Below are 23766 nucleotides of genomic sequence, written 5' to 3'. Positions count from 1 at the left end.
GGAGCCAGTGGCTCATGTGGACTCATCAGAAATGCTGAATCACTGTGGTGGTCCCTGAAGGCAGCAGCTGAAATGCAAATTCAGAAACTAACCAGCTTAAACGTTTGCAGAACATGACGTCCTCGTGCCTCATCTCCTCATCCGAGTCCTTTTAGATCAGAAATTTAATAAATAAGAGAGAACTGCATGATCACGGCTGTCTTCTCTCCTGTCCTGCTGTTGAAATACGTTCAGGGTCGATGTTTTCAGGATTATTTGGAAAAGTGTTTCTATTGTGTTCTGATGTTAAATTAGAGCACTATGACGATTTTATTTTCTTTAGATTGACAAAAAAATCCTCCTTTGGTAGTTTAAAACTAATCAAAAACCTCATAAACTCACATTTTTTTCTTTTATTATATCATAATGTCATTAATTTCAATTAAAATATCTCAAAATGAGATTTTTCACAACAAATATCATGTTTGATTAAAAATAGATTAATTAATTACAGGTTATGATAAACTATTCCACAAAAAAAAGAGTCAAATGACATCCCAGCTTCATACTCATCCCAGTGAACGTTAAGCTGAATTCTGGTTCTGACTCAGTTCTTTGAGATTTAATGAACCACGAGTAGAATCTGGTTTATTTTGGTCCAACACCGTCATTTTATCCATCAACCAGCAGCCGTCCTACATGGGAACTCCTGCTTTCTTAGACCGATAATTTTGTCAAAATGCTTTTTTATTTCCGTTGAACGTAACAGTCACTAAATGGATTTAACTCAAAGAAAAGTATTTTTTCCTTCCTGTGAGTGAAGCAGCCGTCCAGGAGACGCTTTCCAGAAAAGGTCAAACAAGGAAAAACAGTTTAACATTTTTCATTCTCAAATCTTTCTTTAGCGTCTAAACATTCTCAGAAAACCTCGTCTCCACGGGCCGCTCCATCTTCTCTGGCCCCGCCTCTCCACGCATTTGGTCGTGACTCACCGCCGCCTGAAGAGACGCTTTCGACCGATGGGACGGTTCTAAAATCTAAAGCGCAGATTTCTTTCTGTTGAGCTGCAGCTGACGGAGTCTGAACTGGTCAGAGGTTGAGAGCGTCTTCAGGCCATGAGGAGCTGCTGGAGGAGCGTTAATGAGGCCTTCAGTGGCGGCAGAGCCACAGCGGGGACAACCAGGAGCTCCTCCAGAAAAGCTTCACATGTTTGACACCAGTAGAACCTCAGAACATATTTAACCACCACATTTAGAGCTAAATTGTTTTTATTTTCTGTGAGGGGAACCACGAAGCTTCTTATCCCCAGGTTACCAGAAAAAGACGATTTCTGCAGATAAACGAGGTTTTTGTGATGAGATGAGAGAAAAAACTTAGAGTACTTCCTGTCTGCGTCAGATCTCCTTCATCTGATCTCCATCTTTCACAAGCTGCTGTTAGGACAACTGAAGACCAAAGCAGATCAAACCTCCAGGAGGGACCACGCAGTCCCAAAGCTGCTCATATGAGGGCGCTGTTGTCCAAAATGAGCTCTGACCAGAACATAAAAATCCAGAGAAGAAGAGAAGCAACCAGAGTCTGAAGTATCAGCTGTTATGTCTCAAAGTTTCTCTTCTGTTTGGAAAGTCCGTCTGCGTTCACACTGAAGTGAACCGTACCAGAGTTCATCTGCAGGAGGACACAGACACTCAGAGTTCTCCAAACCAAAGTTCAGGTGAGTTTTCATACCTGATAAACCAGGAGGAGCATCAAACCAGATCTGGATCAGACCAGAACCAAACCTGTGAGTGAAACCTGAGACACGAATCCAGTCAGAGAAGAGAAACGCTCTGAAGTTCTCATTTCTAGACTGTAGTCAGTAACTATGGGGTCAAATGAGGATCAAGCTTGAAAAACTAGATGGTAAATAAAAAAACAACAACTAGAAAGTAAATTTGAAGGAATTATTGAAAATTTGAAAAACAAATTTAAAACCCCCAAATGGTTCCCGAGCGCAGCTGTGTCTGCAGCTCACCACTCCCCAGGGGAGGGGTCAAATGTGGAGAACAAATTTCACAAACATAGATGGGTGACAACTATGGGGGCTTTAAGGGGTCATACCATGATATTCTTAGGTCTTTCAGAGTGAACTACATCCTTATATATGATCATATATTACAATTGGAACACTAAAAAACTAATTATTTATCAAATATTAGTCATTTTTTAGAGTTTTTTTTTTTTAGAGGATTACTCAAAAATGTGTGAACGGATCAAAATACCACTTTGAGGTTGTTTATAGTGAGGAATGAACAGTAGAATACACTAAAGAGATTTCAAAAATGGTTTTCATGGTTTGGCCCCTTTAAAGAAAAGAAAAAAAGCTTAGAAAGCAGAAACGGTGAGACTGTGAAAGGTGAACAGTGAATATAGTAAGTGGTGAAAGAGGAAGTCACTGGCAGCACCTGAAACAGACGCCATCCTGGAGCTCTTTCACCCAATGGGAATCAGCCAATGAGCTCAAGGCCCCGCCCCCACTTAAAATTATGGTCAGCAGGGAAAACTCGAAACTGAAACTGTAAGCTGAGGACTGAGGGAAAAAAAACAGATGTTGAAAATACTGAACAAAAAATAAACTTTTTTTATTTGGTAACAATTAAAGAATTCAAGTTTTTGTTTTTAATTTCACATTTGGATCGTATTTTTTCACTTTTTAAAGATTTTTTTGTCAAACTCATAATTTTATTTTTCTAATTTGGAATAATTCTATCAAGTTTACAACGTTTACTTTCCCGTTTCAAGTTTTCTCTTTTTTTTTAAATGTTTTTTTAATTATATATTCTTTCAGTTTTGGAATGACTGTTTTTCATACTCTTTATTTGTTATTTTTATTCACTTAATCCGATGTTTCTTTGACCTCAGAATCTCTCCTGATGTCTTTGTTCTTAAATAGTTTCTGCTTTAAGTTGATTTTGGTGAAACATTCCTGTTCTTTAGTTGATCCTGTAAATCATGAGTCTGCAGATCATTTCTGTGGATCAGACATTTGATCCTCACAGACCAACAAATGTCTGCAGCGTTCCAGCACCGTTATTACCGACACTTTCAGCAGAAGCAAACAGAAAAGACTTCTGCTGTGACTCAGAGTGGCTCTTCACGAGTGAGAGAGCCTCGTCCCTGACGCCGTGACCTCACTTTGTGCCACTGTAAATGTGTTGCACAGTTCTCAGCATCGTTTCATCATTTTCTTTGTAAGGAAAGTCCTTGAGAATTTCGACGGTGATAGAAATCCTTCTGACATGAACACGGCTGGGATCAGCTGTTATGAAGCAGAAACAGTTTTTAAATCTAAAGAATCAAACTTCTGTCGGAGTCGGTCGGAGCGTCGATCCGATGGAAGCTCTGCAGGCAGGAGATTTCAGGTGAAAGGAGCTTTGATGGTCCATAGCTCCTCCTCCTCTTACATCCTCTGGATCTTTTTAAAACCAAATCTTGTCTTGTAAATGGATGTTTTTTTAGTCAATTAAAACATTTGTTACAATTTTCTAACTTTAAAATGTATAGATTTATGTCTGCTATAAGGGTGGGCGGAGTCAACTGCCATCAGTTTCATTTTCACCATTTAGTCCGATTATGTTTATGGCTTTAATTTAATAATTACAATTGTAATCACTTTTATTAGACAGTGGCCTTTCTTGACACTCGAGTTCTCTATAAATACCAATAAAAACAAGAATAAATATATGTATAAAAGCAGAGCAGAATAAAATAAAATTAGTCAACAAAAAAACAAAAAAATCAAAGTGAAAGTGGATTCAAACTGGGTGGAAGAGAGGAATCAGGTTTACTGGACGGATTGAACTGAAACAATGAAAATCTGTGATGAATTTACAAAACAATATTGACAGGAGTTAGGAGGTAAGTGATGAAGAGAAGAGGACCGAAGACAGAGCCCTGAGGAACACCTGAACAAACGGATGAGGACTGAGATCTAAAGGATTCTTTAAATCTATTCCTGAAAAGTTTAGTTTGTTTTTGTTGTTTCTATTTTCTCATTAAATACATGAAATATTTTAGTCAAATAACAAAGTCAGTTTATTTTAAAAAGTTGACGTAAAGATGTTGTCGGGGAAAGATGTTTTTTTTTTTTTTAATCAAAGACAATTAAACAGAAAAATACCCTAAAAATAAACATCAATAAAGTCTTCTTATGACTCTTCTGGTTCATGATCTTCCTACCAGTGGAGATCCATTTGTTGGTGATTTTCCCAGAATTCTTTTGGTGCATTGATCCAAAGCTGGAATACATTCTGAAGATGTGTTTTCTTCTCTTCCTTTGAATCAACAAAAAGCCTTCGAGGTTTCAGGGGGATTTTGGATCCTTTAGGGCATCAAACAGACTTCCTCTCAGATGAAGATCAGGAACCATAACCTCCGTTATCTCTTCAAACCTTTGGTGCATTAAAGGAATCTCAACAAAATGAGACAACCCCCCCCCCCAATACACACTATATTCATTCTGATGAATTCACACTCGGATGCTCTAACTGCATTCAGAAAACACTGATCCGAAACTCGTTTCCTCGCGTGTTGAGCAGAGATTACAAATGTAATCTCAGCAGCGCCGGCCTGCAGCTGCAGACTCGTCCCTTCAAAATAAATGTGTATCAAAATAAAATAAATTGTTCGACAGCCTGCATCTTCCTTGATGGACTTTTTGTTTGCGGATCAATTTTCTTAAGTCAGACTGTCATCAAATAAATGAATTCTGGGAAATTTTTGGTGTGTTTGTACGCTCAGCACCCTGAGGTGTCACCACGCTGCTTTCCCATCATACCACAAGCCCCCCTTCACCTTCATCGTTAGCATAAACTACTTTCATTCACACTGCACTCCTGAGGAGGGCTTATTCCTGTCCCACTCCAAAACAGATGTTTTAATATGTTAAAGGTTAAAAAAGTGAATTATGTCAGAGTTCCTGTTGACTCTTTTGTTTTAGTCCAGCTGTAAACATCAATAATATATTTTGGTATTCTCTCAGCTAAATTCATTTTTCCTCCTCTGCTTGATAGAAAACACGTTTCACAAAGTTCCAACATCAGAATAGCGCACATTTCACGTGCCAGTCAGCCGGACAGACAGGAAAATTGTCTGGTTATGTCTTTTATGTAAATTCTACCTGTTGTTCTGAGTCTGAATGACTTTAATAACCACGGCAGCGGCGAGCGTCTCCGTACTTAACCCGAGTACATCAAAGTAAACTCACCCACCCATCTTTTTCCGTGAAATGCATTTTCTTTTTCCAGCGCTGCAGCGAAAAGCCTCGTCCTTAACCAGGCGGAGAGCGCGCTCAGCTTTGTGAATGATGGCCTCAGTAATTATGTGCTTCTGTGTGCGCAGCCGCTGATAAATGCAAACCATTAGCGAGCGTGGCTCTAATGGAAATGACCTGATCATCTCTTTCTGGAGAGGTTACTTCTTTCATTTCACTCAGAATGTAGAGTCTTCCTTAAAAAAACAAATGACCTCATTGTTACCATTCGATACTTTCACAAACATGTTATGAAGAGACGCAGAAATGATCAAACCCTGAAGGATTCACATGTTGGTTTGTGTTTCACAGGAATCTGAACGCAGCATGTTCAGATGAAAACCTGGTTCACAGACGCACAACGAGCTGTCAGACGGATGCAAACGGAGCTCATCCTGAACAAAAAACGTGATTTCAGAGATGGAATCGTGTGTTGGAAGAGATAAAATCTGATTTATATGCTCACACAAAGTCTAAAAATGCATTTTTCTCTTCCTGAGAGCAAATCTTCACTCATATTAAACGACAATTGTCCTGAACTACATCTGGATCCTGAATGGGTTTGAAACATTTCTATTTCTTTGTCATGTTTTTCTAAAAAACATATTTGAAAGAGATTAAAGCCCATAAGATGAGTCAGCAGAAGCTCCTGCTGGTCTAGGAGGAGATTGGAGACTTTGAGATTCTTTTTCAGCCAACCTGAAATTAAAAATGCCACTCATGCAGGCTACAGTGGAATAATGCATTCTAAAGGTTATGGGGACTGAAAAAAAATCACAGAAATCGTTACATTTGCAGAACAATAAAGGTTTGAGTCGAACCACTGAAGGTGCTGAACAGAAACTCTTCAATCCTCCATGTTGGTTGTGTTTTTATCATGAGTCATACGCTCAGGCAGGTGCCTGGTTCCACCAGCAGGAGGCCTGAGAACTTAAGTGGCTCCAGATTGTGAGCTTTTTTATTTGGCTGAGCTGTGGGGAAAAGGTTTAAGGAGGTTTGTTGCTCTCAGAAAGTTTTCCGGTTTTCCGACCTGTGTATCTTATGTAACGGATAGATGGTGTAAGGGCTCAAAATGGGGACTTTAATATTCAAAAGCGCAACGGAAAGGATTCGCAAACGCAACGTAAGATTCACACATTAATCAAGATTCAGCAAACCACAAAATAAATCCTGTATCCAAAGATTTGAGTTTGTTTTTCCAGCATTTGCTTTGCAGTCATGAATCAAAATCCTGCATGTGAATTCCTGAAGCTGCGGTTGCGAATTGTGTCCCTGTTTTTACACATCTTTCTGATTGGATGACCCCAACCTAACGGTCCAATCAAAGAGCGGATCGCTTCCTGCCGTCCATCCCTCCGCAGTCTTAAGGTGGAATTGAACAATAATATATATTACGTGCGGCTCAAAAATGAAAAACCAAAATAAGCACAAAAGGAGACGTAGTGTTTTGCAATCGACTTCAAAAACCTTTAGAACAAAATAATCTGATGGAGAGGAATCATCACAGGACAGTAATCACATTTTGTGACAGCACTAAGAAAATTATGTGGGAACTCACTTACACTTCTCACAAAAAAAAAGAGTGCGACCGACAACCAGATTTAGGCTCTTAAAAGTAGCTAGCCGCGAGCTAGCAAAACAATGCAGCACCGTGCATCTTGACCGCACATTTTACGTGCTTCCAACGTGAATTTCCATCAGTTTTTGTGCAGGTTGAACGTAAATATGAGCGCTTAACATCCGCCATGTTTTAAAATATGAAACGTTAATAAAAACATACATCGAGAACTAAGCTAGCATGCTACCCCTGAGTTGCTAGCACCCACTTTAGCACACAGTTCACGTTTCCCAGCTTAATTTCTCTCTATTAAAATGTGACAACAAAAATGCTAAAACCATCACTTTAATTAGAATCTTAAACCTTTGGTTGGACAAGAACTTGTACAAATACTCATCTATAACTCTGGTTCTTCTCCGGATGACACAAAAGAATCCTCCATTTCTGGCCAAGCCAAAATCTACCACAAGAAGCTGTGAGCTCCGTTAGTGTGGAATAACACACCATCATGTTTGAAAAGACACACGTTGGGTCTAAGATGTAACTCGTCTCTTTGCAGCTTCAAGGTCAAACGGTTTGGTGTCACCTGGAAACGTGTGGAACAGAACTTAATTCTTTATAGAAGAAAGAGTCTCAACATCAATGAAATAATCCTATAGACACTCTCGGAATTTGATGCACTAAAAAACTGAAATATTGCACCAATTAACAAAAGTTCTGTAATTTCTTACAATCAAAATGATGAGTTTTCATCAAATTAGAATTTCGAATTGATGGACTCAACTTATTAAGAACTTTATTGATTAGAAGTAACAGCTGATAATTAATGAGTCGTATTTTCATTCATTCTGAAGGTTTTTCTACCAGGATAATTTGATCAAATTTCTAGATTAATAAACTTTTATCCAATATTGAGATAGAAGATTTCATATTCATCCCTTTCATGCTACAACCTGTTAATTCATGGAAGTGCAAACAGTTTGAAAATTGATCAAAGATTTAAAGTTTTTTATTGTTATTTATATGTCTCTGGATTTTTTTTTATACCAGCTGAGTACATAGTAAAAAATATAAAAATATATTTAAATGTGATACACAAGCTACTTGAACTTAAGACAGTTCCTGTGGAGTATGAATACTTGTAGATTATTGCACAGTTTCTATAGAGTATTGTATAGTTCCAAGTGAGTATTGCACACATTTATCCTAATATATATAAAGTGTCTGTGACCCGGTACCAAGCCGCCAGTTAGGAGGTCGTGGACCCCTGATTTAATACGAAGATCCAGCACGTCAAGGACACTCAAAACGTCAAAAAGTGACTCGGAGGAGACCAGAACCACTCTCCCATGTATGACGAGCTCCGAGTGAGAAAACTTTATTGTGCGGAAAAACGTTACGGTTTGGATTTTAAAAACCATTTGGGTAACATAACATGCTCACCATTTATTTTCTTTAACATCAAACATGACGCCACGATTTCCCAAGTTAAAAACCCAAAAATGTGAACATTTTATGACGACTAGTCATAAATCCACTGTGTTCGGATCATGAAAACTTGTATCATTTATAAAAAAATAAACATGAAAAGCCGTTGAAACTCATGTCATTGTGGTCTAGTGAGCATCGATGAACACTAGTTTTTTTGCAAAGACTTTTAGAATTAAAGTTTCAGACATTCCTGTAAGACTCTCTATATCGTTCACTGTAGGAATTCAACATAGTTTATTTACAAATTACATTTTCATCCATTAACAGTTTCAGTTTATTTATTTAAATACACAAACATGTTTTGTGGCAGCACATCTGTGAATGTACGAACTGGAACGTATTTAAACACAAATGCGTTCCTCCTGATGGGATCGAGTCCAGGAGAAGTCCAGCTGGACAGAGTGTGGGAGGCGTGATGGAGGTGGGCTGAAAGCAGAGATGTCAGGGAAGACAAACAGGATCCAGAACACCTGAGCAGCTGCCGAGCGGCCAGCGTCGCGCCGTCTCACAGTGTCGACAGAGTTCTGGAGCCGTTCAGAAGCTGAAGCGGATCTCATATCCACGTCTGCAGTCGGCTTGTTGTCAGAAATCGGCCGAGTTTGGCGTCCGGAGCGCGGCTCCTCACTCCGAGGGGATTCATTGGTTTTCTGCGCACGCCAAAACCTCAGCATCCCTGTTCTCTGGTTGCCATGACAACAGGGGAGCAATGCAAAGCGGCACTGAGACACTGAATGTCTTTCCGAGAAAGAAAATACTACCGATAAAATAAATAAATAAATAAATGAAAAACTCTGCTTGTTAAAAGAAACTTCTGAGTGAAAGTTTGGAGCAAACAATGAAGCTGACGAGTCACTGCGAAGATTTCAGCTGTTTTAGTGAATGTAATACATCACTGCCATCTGCCTCATTAATGTGTCTGTTCCCAACTTCTCTTTTTTTAATGTTTAAACCAATATTGTAACAAGTTAATTACATTTTCTTTTCATTAAAACAAAGTATTTATGTTTTTTCATCACATTTGTATAAAAAAAGGATTAAAGATTTTCTGCTTTGAGTCAGAAAAACAAGAATTTATTTTTACATTTGAAACAAAATGAAGAAAATGAAAGAAACTGTTTGACTTTGGAGGCTGTGAAGTTGTTCAGAAGAACTAAGGAAAAATTCAAGGAACCTTAAAGAAAGTTCGTCATGTGACTCGTCAGAACATCAATCCTGATGTTCAGTGATGATCCAGATGATCCTCTGAAGTTTTGAACTCCATATCATGGATCCATTTTGGCTGAAAGTTTCTCTCTGACTGAGGGGTCATGACCTCTGACCTGACCTTAGCTCTGCACGGCGTTATCTTCTGATGTTTCATAACCGAATGGTACGGTGGCCCTGAGGTTCAAATCACTCAACGCAGAAACACATTAAAGATCACAACAGTTAAAGAACAGATAAAAATAAACCAAACCAAAACACAATGACAAAAAATAAAACTAAATTCAACTAAATAATGAAATGTGTCAAGGAATTTTATTTACCCAAATATCAAAAGGAAATAAAAAACCCGCAATGATAAAACTTCACTAACGTTTTTATTGAATCAGTGATGTTGAATAGCTCAATCTTTTCTGGTTTCATCTTTTGAGCCATTTTGTTACTTTTACATTTTATTCAGTTTTATTTATGGAGTCAAATGACACACTGTGGTCTGGCTTCACGCCGGTAATTGTCCACAAACATCAAATATGACCAACAGCTGATTACTAAACTAGACTAAACTGAGCATCCTTAGACTCACCTTCTCAGTACACAGTAAAAAGTGAAACATTGGATCAGGTAACAAAAGTTCTGGACTTTGTTACATTCAAATTTGTTTGTTTTCATCATATTAAAATTTTCCGTTGATGGTTTACTCAACTTAAAATGCAATTTGATCAAAATTAAAACTTTTAAATGTAACAAATTACAAGGGAAAACTCCTAAAAAAAACGAAATCTCGGAAAAATAAACAGAAGAAAGGGATTTATGTCCACATAAAGGAGAGATCTTCTCTGGAATTAGCTTATCTAACTCCATATGTTTAGCAGATGGGCTTCATCCACATGGAACAGTGAGTCGAGCCAGAGGAGAGGTCCACGGCCAAACACAGGAACACAGACGATCCTCCTGGAATCTCTCTGGAAAGAGGAACAACACATGAATCACACTGCACCAAATAGAGGCATGGAAAAAACATGATCATGTACCGACCTCTTCTTCTTTTTTATTATTTAGTCACATTTTTTTTCTGTTAATTATTTTGTTTTTTCTGATGTTTCTTTTTTATTTTGTGTCCTTTTTAAATTTGTTTTTTGTTTCTTTAATGTTGTTTTGATTTATAAACTGTAACATTTTTTTTTAATTATTATTATTATCTGTTTTGCTTTTTTAACTGTGATTTGTCCTTCAGGGCCACCGTACCTCCCACTCATTTTGCCGCTCACTGCTGGAGATTCTCCTCAGTTTTCTTCATGAAAAGATGGTGAATCTCTCAGACACAACAAATGATTCTTGTTCTGTCATTTATTATTCTCAATAGCATCAGGGGATTTTATTTTGAAAATTCCTTCTAACTTATCATAAGAAAACTTTTGATTGTTCTTCTTCTACAAAAGGCCCAAAACTTTTGGAACAATCTGACTAAATAGAGTAAACATGTTCTTTTAAAGATGCATTTACTGTTAATCTGCTTTGAATCTCGTTGTTTTGTATAAATTGAATGATGTAGAAAATGTTAAATTACTTCTTCAAGGCAACAATGGTGACACACTCGTCTGGATTTTCTGACGTCTGTAAATTAATTTTCTTTGAAACTTTTTCAAAATGTAAGAAAAAAGTAATTTTGACGTATTTCTTTTCTCTGAAAAAAAAAGTTTTTTTTTCTTTTAACAAAATCCACAAAAACATTATACTAAAGCAAATGTAAAATCCCTCAGAAATGTTGCTTTTATCATCACGTACTTGACAGCACTTCACCTCGTGAAAATTAGTCCTAAAAAGTCCAGGCTTTCTAGAATTGATGAGAAACTGTAACGTTTGAGGGTTTCATTTCAATTTTCAGCTAAAAGAATCTGAAATGAGTGCAGCTCTTCTTTCATAAAAACGTCTCAGTCTTACTCACCTTTACTGCTTCCATCAGAGTCTCCTAATGGACTCGTGAGGAGGAATCGTTCTCATTAAATCCACTCAAGTCACTCCGAGAATCTTAAAAGCTTATTAATTATTTTGAAAATTGGGGCAACTTTTGTCTATATTTATTAAGTGGGATCTGACTGTTTTTTTTCTTTTTTTAACATCTCAGTTTAAGGGTAAATTTAAGAAAATATTCCAAAAGTGCGTTAATAAGCAACACAAAGTTATATAATTCTGGCTAAAAGTTGCTGCTAAACTGGAAAGTTTCAAATACGTTTTTAAGAATGTGACCTTACATGATTCAAACGAAGATTTATTTACAACTGATTTTGTTTTAGATTTCTTTTATTTCTCTCCAGCGTCTCCCCGGCTGGGAGCAGAATGTAGGAGTTTCTGTGTGGGCTCAGCATCTTAACCTTGCTCTTTCACCCCATAAAACTGTGCTTTGCATAATACCACTGAAGGGGCTCACCCATGCAGTCACACAGAAAGGTTAACAACGAGGCTGAGCCTGCAGCTCCTGCAGCTCCTCCTGAGCGAGGGTCGGATCGATCCGGAGCAGGAGCTCAGAGTTTCAGCAGAAACGTTTGTGGAGTCACGCCAGGAAGTTCCTCTGCAGGCTAAGGAGTTAAATTGGCTTTTGACAAACATTCATTGTCCACACAGTGACTGATATCACCATGGAAACTGGAGGTTTTGCTAGGATCGTCCCTCTGCTCCCCTCTAGAGGATAAGTGGCCACATTACATGAAACATTTGTTCCTTAATTAGATCTCATATAAATATGTGATAAAACATACAGTAAAATGTTCTTTTTTTATTGTCCAGTTTAACATATGAGTGGTGTCGACAGTGCTCATTTCAGCCTTCATTTCTCCACAAAATTAAAACTTTATTTTTAAATGCATCATTGTCTTTGGGCTGTTAAAGCTCGTTTTTTTGTGATGTAACTTTTTTTTTATTCTTAGTAAATTTCAAATTTTTGTGGCATTAAGGTTCATGATTTATCCAGCAAATACATGTGAGGCCAAATTTTCACATTTGAACATTTGTTTATTTATTAAGAATAGATAATGTATATTAATGAACATGAAAAAATGTAAATATGCCTAATTTTATCCATCAGCTGATTTCCATCTGCAAACCCCTGGCAATTTGATGTTACTGAAGAAATTAAAAGGGATTTTAAGAGCAATAAACTCTAAAATACCAATAGAAATAGAGTATAAAATAAACCCAATGTGATATTTTAAAATCAGTGTCTGCAATAAAATGGTCTGATTCCGACAGGTTTGTTGTTCCAGAAAGTTGAACTCTTGTAAGACAGAATGTTTGTCTGATTGTGAGATCTGTCACAGCTAACAGTAGCTTGAGTTACTCTTAAATAAACCCTCAAAGATTCCTGTTTAATACATTTAATGGCCGAGGGGTTGAATCATGAAGGACATTATACAACAGACAGGCTGATTTTAAAAAAATGTTGATAATATCCTTAGCTTTTTCTGTGCTTCTCTTGAATCTGTATTTCACCTTTTGCATTGTCGAGTTTCATTTAAGCTCTGAAACCACTTCAATGATTTATTAATAGTAACTTTATTTTTTTTAACGTTCATTAACTTTAAATATGGAATCATCTATTTTAGCTTTGATAGTAAAACAAAGAAAACAATCTTAACTTTACAGTTTCTTCAAGCTAAATTTTATATGTATAAATGTAGAACGGGAACGATTTTTCCTTCTTTTTTTAAATCAGTTTCATGATACTCTTATAGACCGTTTGATGAGTATTGTTTCCTCTTGTAAATGTTTATTTTCAGTTTTCTTTTTGTTAACTTACAATTTCCTGTTTACTTCAATAATTTTGAGTAAAAAATGTTATGCTCATTTCTTTGTTTTGGACGGCCTTGTTCTGTAAATGTGTTCATGTTCAATAAAGTTAGAAAAAGAGAGAGAGTTCGAAGCTCTCCGATTGGTTATTGCTCGGATGTTTAACGTGATTGGTCCAGGGGTGGTCCTTCTGATAAATCCGTCCGACTGGAAACAACGGAACTCCCGACAGGAACCGTTAGCTGCAGCACGGAACAGGTTTATATGCTGTATTTTATTTGTTAAAGCTTTAGTGATCCTTTCGTAATGTACATATAGCTTATAGTATTATTTCTTTTTAGGTTTTTAATTTAGTAATGTCGGTTTTCTGAGGTTAAGGTGGTTCTCGTATCATACCGCGCTGACCGGCGCGCTAGCATTAGCTTTCATTTAATTGTTGCTCGTTCTGTGTCAATTCAAATAGATTTGTTTTTATATTAACGTATTTCTATTAGTTTCTTCTGTTTTGGACATGCTATGGGGAATTTTTCTTTTTCATTGAGTGGAACTGTAATTTTTTTCTGCTTTTTATGTTTTACTCGTTAAATAAATACACAATTTTTAATGTAAAAAAAGTTCTGCTGCTTTTAATAATATTTTACATTGTTTCAAACCTTCGTAATTGATTAAAAAGTTACAGTTAAAAACAGGATTGCAATTCATTTTTGCCATATTTTGTAAATATGACATATTTGGTGCAGATTATTGAAGTAATTTGTGTTAATTCTGTGCTTTTGCATTTATTTCTAACACGCAAAAGACAAAACTTAAAATAAATGAAATATTCTTAACTAAAACTCTTAAACAATTACACAAAATAACAATGAAAATTATTATTTCTTATTGTTCATCTGTGTTCTTAAAAATTCTTTTTTTCCCGTCATCAGACATGTCTTTCCATCGGGACTGCGGGGGTCCCAGGGGGGGCATGCCCCCGGGTCAGCACAGCTCCGCTCAAAACTTCCGGCCAACCAACATGAGGACCCCCCCTCCTCAGCCCCATGCTCCCCCCTACCACTACGACCCGCAGGCCACGCCCACTTCAGGCTACCCCGGGGGCTACATGCCCCCTGACTTCATGCACTATCCCCCCCCAGCTCCCCCGCAGACCCCTGGATCTGTGAGCCAGTGCCCCGTCCGGCCCCCTTTTCCAAAGTCCGCCGCTCGCCAGGGCTTCCAGGAGCCCCCGCCGAACTTCCCGCCGCCCCCTCTGCCCAGCGCTGCAGCCGGTTCCGGTCCGAGGGTGCAGGTCCCGTCTCACGGCTCCTATCACCCCTTCATGATGCCCCCGCCCCCTCTGCCCCGCCCACCCATGCCTCCGCCCATCGCCTCTCAGTCCATGAACTATCACCCTCCATATCCCATGAACTACCCCCCTTTCCCACCTCCCACCTTCATACCCAACTACTCGCAGAGTCCCGGCCCGTTCCAGCCGGACCACGGCGTCCGGCAGGGGGGGCAGTTCAAGTACGAGAAGCCCCCGGAGAGCAGGAGGTCCCCAGACAGGAGCTTCTTCCAGGACGACCGACAGAAGAGCTACTGCTACGGCGGCGACAGGCGCAAGACGGAGTTTTCCGGAGACCGGAAGGAACGCGGGCGGAGTCCGGACAGGAGCAGCCGGGGGGACGGGGGGAGGTACCGGTCCGAGTACGACAAAGGCCGGTCCCCTCCACGGCACCGGAGCAGGTACGCAGCCGGTCCTCCAGATCTGCCGTTTGACGCTGTTCTCCTCACGTTTGTTGGGTTTCCTCGTAGAGAACGGTACCGACACCGAGAGCGGAGGTCGGCGTCACCTGACAAGCACAGGAAGCGACCTCGCAGGTGAGCTGCGCGTCCTGTTATCCTGTTCGAGATCCATCAGAAATCTGGACTCTCATAACTAGAATCCTCTTTTCTTCTGCAGCCGCTCGTCCAGCAGAGACCGCAAACGCAGCCGCTGGGAGGAGGAGAAGGAGCGGCGGTCTGAGGGCTTCAGCAGGGAGCGCAGCTACACCTCCGTCCGCACCCGGGACTCCGAGGACGCCAGCGACCGGGAGAGGGAGCGGGAACGAGAGCGGGAGATGGCCAAGGCGGAGGAGGAGAAGGAGGAGGAGGAGCTGCTGAAACCCGCCTGGATTCGCTGCACGCACGCTGAGAGCTACTACTCCAACGACCCCATGGACCAGGTGGTACGGTCCACGGCGCCCAGACTGTAGGAGAACGTCTGTGAAGGAAACCCGCGAGCGTGTCACTTCAGAGGAGAGCTGCCGCCATTAGTCGACTAATCGACTGTTAAAATAGTTGATTGGTCGTTACTTTATATTATTTGGAGTTAGAGTGTAGTAAAGTTGGAAGGTATAATGGCATTCTGCAGCTTTATGGACTATTTTTTTTAGGTTTTTTAGACTATTTTGGAGTTTAGCTAATATTTCAGCTACATGTTAGCTATTTCAGCTAATTTAGGATTTTTTTCTGTTTTTTAGTAAACTTTGGCGTTTAGCTAATCGCAGTTGCATGCTAGCAATTTTAACTAATTCAGGCTTTTTTGTTTTTTCTGCTATTTTGGAGTTTAGCTAATATTTCAGCTACTAGCTAGCTCCTTTGGCTAATTTAGGATTTTTTTCAGTTTTTAAGACTAATTTCAAGGTTAGCTAAGATTTCAGCTGCATGCTGGCTCTTTTGGCAAGTTCAAGCTTTTTTGGGGGGGCTGTTTTCAAATTTAACTAATATTTCAGCTGCATGCTAGCTATTTTAGCCAATTTGGGCCTTTTCTTCAGGCTATTTTGAAGCTTAGCCAATATTTCAGCTACTAGCTAGCTATCTTTGCTAATTTAGGCTTTTTTCATTTTTTAAGGAAGATTTGTAGTTTAGCTAATATTTCAACTACTAGCTAGCTCTTTTGGCTAATTTAGGATTTTTTTCAGTTTTTAAGACTAATTTCAAGGTTAGCTAATATTTCAGCTACGTGCTAGCTGTTTTGGCTAATTTAGGTTTCTCCCAGTTTTTTAGTCTATTTCGGAGTTTAGCTAATATTTCAACAGCATGCTAGCTGTTTTTGCTAACTTAGTCTTTTTTCAGTTTTTTAGGCTAATTTGCCATTTAGCTTATATTTTATCTGGCTATCAGCTTCAGCGTTTTCAGCTATCAATTTCAGCATCTTCAGCGGCCAAATTCAGCTTAAAGCATTCACACTAGCATTATCATAGGTAATGCTATATATCTAGTTTTTAGTCAGTTTAAAGCTAATGATGGTTAAGACGTTTGTTTTACATCCACTTAGCGCATGACCCAATTAGTTGACTAATCAGAAAAAATAATCGGTTATTAGTCGACTATTAAAGTGATAGTTTGTGGCAGCTCTCGTTCAGAGGTGTACCTTTTATGATCCGGTCCGTTTCAGGGAGACTCCACCGTCGTAGGGACGAGTAAACTACGCGAGCTGTACGGGCGCCTGGAGGAGGAGCTGGGGAAACGACAGGAGCGGGCCAAGGAGGCCCGACCCAAGTGGGAGCCGCCCAAAACCAAACTGGACGAAGATCCAGGTGGGTGGAGAAGAGAGTTCAAAGTCCCGTCATCTTCTGGTCTGTTTGTAAAGCGTTCCCAGTTGTGTTTTAATTATGACAATGCAGTTTTTAGACCTAATAGGGGCCGAGGATTGATAAAAAAAATAACCTATTAGTCGCAAATCTGGAAAAAAATAATCGCGATTAAACAGCTTTTTTTTAGTTATTTGCCAGTGACTTTTTTTCTACAAATAATCATAATATGAAATCACACACCAAATTGTAAATTTAAAACGTTTATTTTTTAACCCTTTAAGGGTGTAAATTTTGTTTTAATTGAATTTTCTGTATTTTCAATTTAAAAAAAACACCTGCTGCTTATTTGGTATCATTTTAATCAGCACAGCCTCTAATAAGTGACACTACCTTTATTTTGTCATTTTTCCCTGTTGTATTCACACACTAGACATCAAATCATGCAAAAACTGAAAATTGAATCTGAAAAATAGGATTCATTTTGCAGTTGAAACCCCCAAAATGTTTAATAAAGTATTTTTACAGCATCTGTCAAATTGAAACGATAGAGGTAAATTCAAAAGTAGACAAACGGATCCCAGCTGCTCATCAGGAACATGTTGTTTCATTTTCCACCACTAGGCGTCACTAAAACCCCAGAACAAGCTGAGAGTTTGATGAAGTTCACTTCCTGCTTTGTGCTGACATCATGACTGCAGTCAGATCAGTTTTAATGAATTTTAATGATGAAGATTCCTGCAGAGTTTGTGTTCCTGAACAGAGAAGCTTCTTCCTGTTGCTTCAGAGAATCTTTTTCTTCTATCGTCACTTTAATGAGTGATTAAAATCCTGCTACAGTACAGAAAAATGTCTTCACCTGAGAACTAAATGGGGAAGAAATTCTGAAATTTCACCAGTGAAGCCTGAAATATTGAGTTGAAACATCAAAGTCATGATTTCTTATCTGCTGATGTTCACCAGACTCCAGTTTTTACTAAATCGTTCGCTGGACTTTTCCATCAGAAGTGACTTCCGGCGTCTCTCTGGACTTTGTGTTCCAGACGACAGCAGCAGCGACTCGGACTGCGAGTCAGACGAGGACGGAAGCAGCTGCTCCAGCAGCTCCGACTCGGAGGTTTTCGATGTGATTGCTGAGATCAAGAGGAAGAAAGCTCACCCCGACCGGCTGCACGAGGAGCTGTGGTACAACGACCCCGGACAGGTGAGTCCGTCCGTGGAAGAACGGCCTGTTCTCTCTGTTCGGCTTTGGAGAACCTCTGAGGAGGTTTAAAGACCTTCTCTCATGGAGCTGCTTCATCCTGTGAGCCACAGCAGCATCACTTACCCAGAATTCATAGCTGAGCTGCAACGTGATCCTAACCCATTGACCTGTTTGGTCACTTTTCAGCAAAACTATCCTTTTTATATTCAATGTATACTGCAGCTCAGTGAAAGTGGGGACTGCACTGGACTGGAAGTCCACCCATATCTCTGTAAGAAATTTTATTTTAGGTTTACTCTCTCCTGCTAGTGACGAGCTCCTCACAAGCACAAGCTAAAATTAGCGTAGCAAAGAGAAATAGCTAGCAGTATCGGCAGTAGGGCTGGGTATCGGCAAATATTTCCAGACTTAATTTGATTTACCAGAACCTGGATCGATTCAATTCATTTTTTTAAATTTCCTCTTTATGCAGTTTGATTGAATTCAATTTTGAGTTTAAACATTTAGACACGTTTGTTTAGAGTTTTGAAGATATTCATATTAATCTGATACAGTCACATACTGTAAAATGTATTAGTGAAATTATAGTGAGATTGTTGCTAGAATTGTTCTGCGTTTCAGTTTGTCCACTAGGTGGCGATCACGCTATAGCGTTACACCTTATTCCAGAAGAAGAAGAAAGAATGTTTGAGCAAAAAAAGGTGATTTAGATCACAAATAGTTAATTTAAAAATATTTATTTAAAAGAGCTTGTAAACTTCATGTCTGTGATTTTATAAAGATGATCATTTAGTCAGAAATGTCTGTTTAGGTCGACCGAGCGTTAGCATTAGCCGTCCTATGGGAAATTCCATTAAACATTAGCATCAAGCTAGCGGACTGTAGCATTAGCCGTTCTATGGGAAATTCCATTAAACATTAGCATCAAGCTAGCGGACTTTAGCATTTACCGTCCTATGTGAAATCCAAATATACGTTAGCATGAAGCTAGCGGACTTTAGCATTAGCCGTCCTATGGGAAATCTCATTATATGTTAGCATCAAGCTAGCTGACTTTAGCATTAGCCGTCCTATGGGAAATCCCATTATACGTTAGCATCAAGCTAGCTGACTTTAGCATTAGCCGTTCTATGGGAAATCCCATTATACGTTAGATCAATCTCTACTTTTACGGATTGATTATTGATTTATTAATCTTAGATATATTTAGATTGAGAAAATTATTTTTTTTTTTAACCCAGCCCTAATCAGAGGTCTAAGTTAAGCTTGATGGCAGCTCAGACGAGGAAAACGAAGACGTTAACAGATCTATTTATCTACTAGTGGAGGATTTAGAATTGAAATGGAGAGGGGAGACTTTGGCCCCGCCCATAGCAGGGACTGCGTCTCAAACTCGAGCGTTTTCAATCATCCAGTTTCCATCTGCTGCTGATCCAAGAGGATTTGAAAAGAAAAAAACGCAGTTCTAATGCTAAAACTCTTAAGAACTGACCTCCATTGTGAGAAAAATGCTGCTAGAACATTTAAAAACCCCAAACAGGATTTTAAAGGTCTGCTTAGATCGGTTTGGAAGACGGCGGTAAAACCTCGTCAGTACCCAGCTTAGAACCAGATCTAGGTGGTTCTTCATAGAGGTGGGGTTGGAGGTTCTGGTCGGGTTCTGGTTTCTGCAGTCAATGAGCAGCGTGTGGATCTGTCTTGTGTCCAGATGAACGACGGCCCCCTGTGCAAGTGCAGCGCCAAGGCAAGACGGACGGGGATCCGCCACAGCATTTACCCCGGAGAGGAGGTGAGGGGGTTAACCTTGAGGGGGGTGTCACATACAGTTTCACTCTTTCTGAATGTGGCTCGTCCAGCAGCAGGAGAGAGAGAGGTTTCTCTGCAGCCTGCGCAGACGCAGACGTCCTCGTTAAAGCGCGTCCGTCACTGACTGCTTCAAGCTGCTTAGATTTGAGGAAGGTGTTTGGCTCGGATCGATGACCTGAACTGCTCCTTTTCCAGCCCGTCAAACCCTGCCGCCCCATGAGCAACAACGCAGGGAAGCTCTTCCACTACCGGATCACCGTGTCTCCTCCCACCAACTTCCTGGTGAGGAAACTTCTCTGGAAACGCAGTCGTGTTCCTCCAGACGCAGCGGTGACGCTGACCGGCTTCCTCTCTGTGTTTCAGACGGACAGGCCGACGGTGATCGAGTACGACGACCACGAGTATCTGTTCGAGGGATTCTCGCTCTTCTCGCACAAGCCGCTCACCAGCGTATGGAAGCTCCTCCCATTTGTGGTCAAAGTCGCCAATCCCAAATGCGGTTTATGTTTCTCAGTGATTAGTAATCGCTCAGATCGGTTTGGTCAAGAGAGTCGCTGTGAAATGTGACACGAGCTGATGACGTCACCTGAGATTAGAGGATTATTTCATCAGAATTTAGTTTTGAAAACGTGACGTAAACTCCATCCAGAAAACTGGTGTTTCTACATGACAGAATCTCAATAACAGGGTTCGCACGGGGCTCAAAACGTCTTAAAAAGCATAGAATTTATGACTTTAGAAAAAACACCTTCAAAATATCTTGAGTTCTGATATCTGAACTTAAAAAACTTGTGCTGCTTCTCCGTTTCACATTTCATGTGGAAAGTTAATTTTTTTTCAACTAAGACTATTTTGATCAAATAACGTGAATAAACATCGGGAAAACCCGTTGTTATGGACTAATACACTGAGTGGAATTAAAAAGTCTTAAATATAACTTGAAGAAACGTGCAGGAATCCTGAATAAATAAATACATAATAAATACATTTTGACTGCGGATTCACTCTAATGAAACTATAACGACATGGAGGCGGCGGTAAATCACTTCCAATGTTAACCTTTTTATTAAAAATATAGCGGCTCTGTCATCACAGGAAAGTGATCGTATTTTAATAAAGAGAAATCGGCTGAGAAAGTTTGTGCTAACGTGGGAGCTAGCAAGTAGCATGCTAGCTTGGCTCTTCGTCGATGTCTTTAATTATTTATTTATTTTAATGTTTAAAGCTCGGCTTATGTTATTCCCACATGTTTACATACGACCAGCACAAAAACTGATGGGACTTCCCGTCGGCCGATATGCAGATTGGATTTTAAGTGCGTCCGAGGGAACATGTTGCTGTCGGTCACATTTATTTTTTTAATTGATAGTAATTATTTATTATATATTTTTTAAAAACATAATTTTATTTGTTTATGTTTTGATTGCAGGCTAAAGCTGTGACAATTATTATAACGTTGGATGTGAAAATAAAAGGAATGTGGGCGTGGCTAGCTAATAACATCCGTTTCTAAGGAAATCTAATAATTTATTTTTGCCGATTCTTATGAAACTCATGTCAATCTGTTCGGTGACCTCAGGTGAACTAAACATAAAATGGTTGCTATGGAGATAAAACCAGCAGAAAAGCCGCCATTTTGAAATAAGTGTTTTTTTACATCTCAGACCAGCTTTACAGAAAGAGGCGGGGGGGGGGTGCATAGTGGCTGCTTATTGAGTAAGCTCAGGTAGTAGGTGGGCGTCGAGGGCATTGAGGTAGGCAGTGAGGGCGGCGATGGTGCGTAGATGTAGGCAGCGAGGGCCGCTCCAGCTGAGCGTCGTCAGAACTTCACCTCTCAGCTCAGCATTCCACAACCAGTCAGTCTTTATTCCTGAAGTCAGACCCTCAGGTCAGCAGGAAGGGAAGAAGCTGGAAGATGTTTGTAGATAAAATAGAGATGAGGACAAACAGAAGATCCATTTGAGGGAGTTTTTATTGTACTAAAACCATCTGAAGGTGCAGTAAAACTTCTGCGTCCATCATGGTTGGGGGCTCAAAACTCTTTCAGCTCCACTCTCTTCTTTAAATCCGTTCTGCCCCCTCCCAGCTGTCAGACGGTTGAGGTTGGGATTTAAAAGGTGGCTCTGTCTTTCATCTGGGGGGGTCTCGTGCGCGGATGTTCCTGATGAAGCTGCTTTTCTCTGTACAATGGAGGGGGGTCGAAGCTGGGGGGGTAAACACATTTGGCTAACTAGCATCCTGCTAGAATGTCTCAGATTAAACATCAGCGCTGAGGTCAAGCGGCTGCAGCCACACTCGGGAGGTTTTGTGAGTTTTGACTGTTTTTCCAAAAACGATGTTTTAATGAGTTTCCTGGGAGCGCCGTGACCTCTGCCTGTCGCCGTGGTAATGATGTCCTCTTCCCCTCCTCTGCTCCTTTCATCATCACAGATTCCGTTGTGCCGTGTGATCCGCTTCAACATAGATTACACCATTCACTTCATAGAGGAGATGGCGCCGGAGGTCAGTCAAACACCACTTTATCTCCCTGCGCCCCCCCACCTCCCCGCCTCTTTGTTTTTATCGCTCAGCTCGCTCAGCTCGGGCGCTAATCCCTTTAGAAGAGCCTCCTCGGCTGTGAGGATGATCTGTGATCTCGTCCTAACACCACCGTCTCTCTGCGTCCAGAACTACTGCGTCCGAGGGTTGGAGATGTTCGCCGCCTATCTGTTCCAGGACATCCTGGAGCTGTACGACTGGAACCTGAAAGGTGGGCGGAGCCGCTCCCGCCGCCGTTTGGGATCGTTTTAACTGGAGGTTCTCAGTGATGAAGAACCGGTTGAAAAATGTGTTTAGTTCCATTAAAAGCAGATCAGAATGAAGGATTCTGACAGTGTAGATGAAGTGCTTTTAAATAATAGATTAATGGATGGAATAGATTGGTGTCATAAACTAAATCAGAAATAAAGCTTTAGTTTCTCACCATGAAGCTCAACTAAACCGTAATGAGAGAAAATGGACAAAACACCTCAGATGATCTAGAAAAGCTCCTCAAAGTCCTGAAAGCCCCAAAAATGAACTTTGATTTAAAGAAAAGTTTGTGAACTAAAATCCAGACAGTCCAATCATGACAGCCACAAGGTGGCGTTGTTTGTTTAAAGACCCACTCCGAAAAGAATGATGTTTTTGGTGTTTCTAACACGATATTTTTCTGATGATGGAGGATATTTACAAAGAAAATTGAGATCAAAACTACATTTTTTTAATATTTCTTTATTGAAATTGTAAATAAGGAAAAAGAGAAAATATGCTTAGCGCTCAGGAAGGGGAAAGGGGGCGGGGTTATGCCGAAGGTCCCACCCACAACTCACAGGTGAATGAACTCCTGTAGAAACTGTCTTAGAAGTTTTTAGATTTAGGCTAAAAACTGCAAAATCCTAATGACAATTCCACTGGGAATGCTTTGAAAACACATCAGAAAACGATCAGAGAGACTTTAATGTTTTGATTTGACACGACTGATGATTAAAACAACAGAAGGAGTTTTAATAGTTTTAGCCTTCAAACCAGAAATATGCAGATTTACAGCTGATGACTAAAACCCAGCTGTTGTTTTAGAAAAATGTTCCAAAGTAGAAAATACTTTTGCTGGAAAATAAAACTTAAAAACATTGTTTTGGAAATATAAAAAAAGAAAAAAAATCTTCTAAGCAATTTTCTCAAGAGCAACTAAAGGGATATGAAAGATCAAAGTAAAAACAATTCTGGTTATTATCTAGTGTGGACCAGATAGTAACAGAAAGAAATTCTATAAAATTGAAGTACCATTTTTTTTCTGGTTTACTCTCTAGTGCGCAACAGTTATATTATCTGGTGTGCACCAGATTGTAAATTTGTAAATAAAAAAAAAAATTAAAGA

At 39.7% G+C, this 23766-nt stretch overlaps 1 protein-coding gene across 1 annotated transcript in view; it reads left to right on the top strand.

Moving 5' to 3' along the window:
- Positions 1-13477: 13477 nt before the first annotated feature.
- drosha (drosha ribonuclease III) overlaps positions 13478-23766 on the top strand; it is a 98634-nt gene continuing 88345 nt past the window's right edge. Inside the window, exons 1-11 of the mRNA XM_024279554.2 lie at positions 13478-13562; positions 14231-15029; positions 15099-15164; positions 15247-15511; positions 16723-16864; positions 17902-18062; positions 19771-19851; positions 20064-20150; positions 20232-20318; positions 22299-22370; positions 22536-22617. Of these exons, the coding sequence (XP_024135322.1) occupies positions 14233-15029; positions 15099-15164; positions 15247-15511; positions 16723-16864; positions 17902-18062; positions 19771-19851; positions 20064-20150; positions 20232-20318; positions 22299-22370; positions 22536-22617 (1840 nt within the window). The 5' untranslated portion in view covers positions 13478-13562; positions 14231-14232. The remainder of the gene's footprint in view (positions 13563-14230; positions 15030-15098; positions 15165-15246; positions 15512-16722; positions 16865-17901; positions 18063-19770; positions 19852-20063; positions 20151-20231; positions 20319-22298; positions 22371-22535; positions 22618-23766) is intronic.

This window comes from Oryzias melastigma, linkage group LG20, assembly GCF_002922805.2.
Source record: "Oryzias melastigma strain HK-1 linkage group LG20, ASM292280v2, whole genome shotgun sequence".
Classification (NCBI taxonomy): Eukaryota; Metazoa; Chordata; class Actinopteri; order Beloniformes; family Adrianichthyidae; genus Oryzias; species Oryzias melastigma.
The sequence above is the reverse complement of the archived record's forward strand: the minus strand, read 5'-3'. Positions and strand labels throughout refer to the sequence as shown.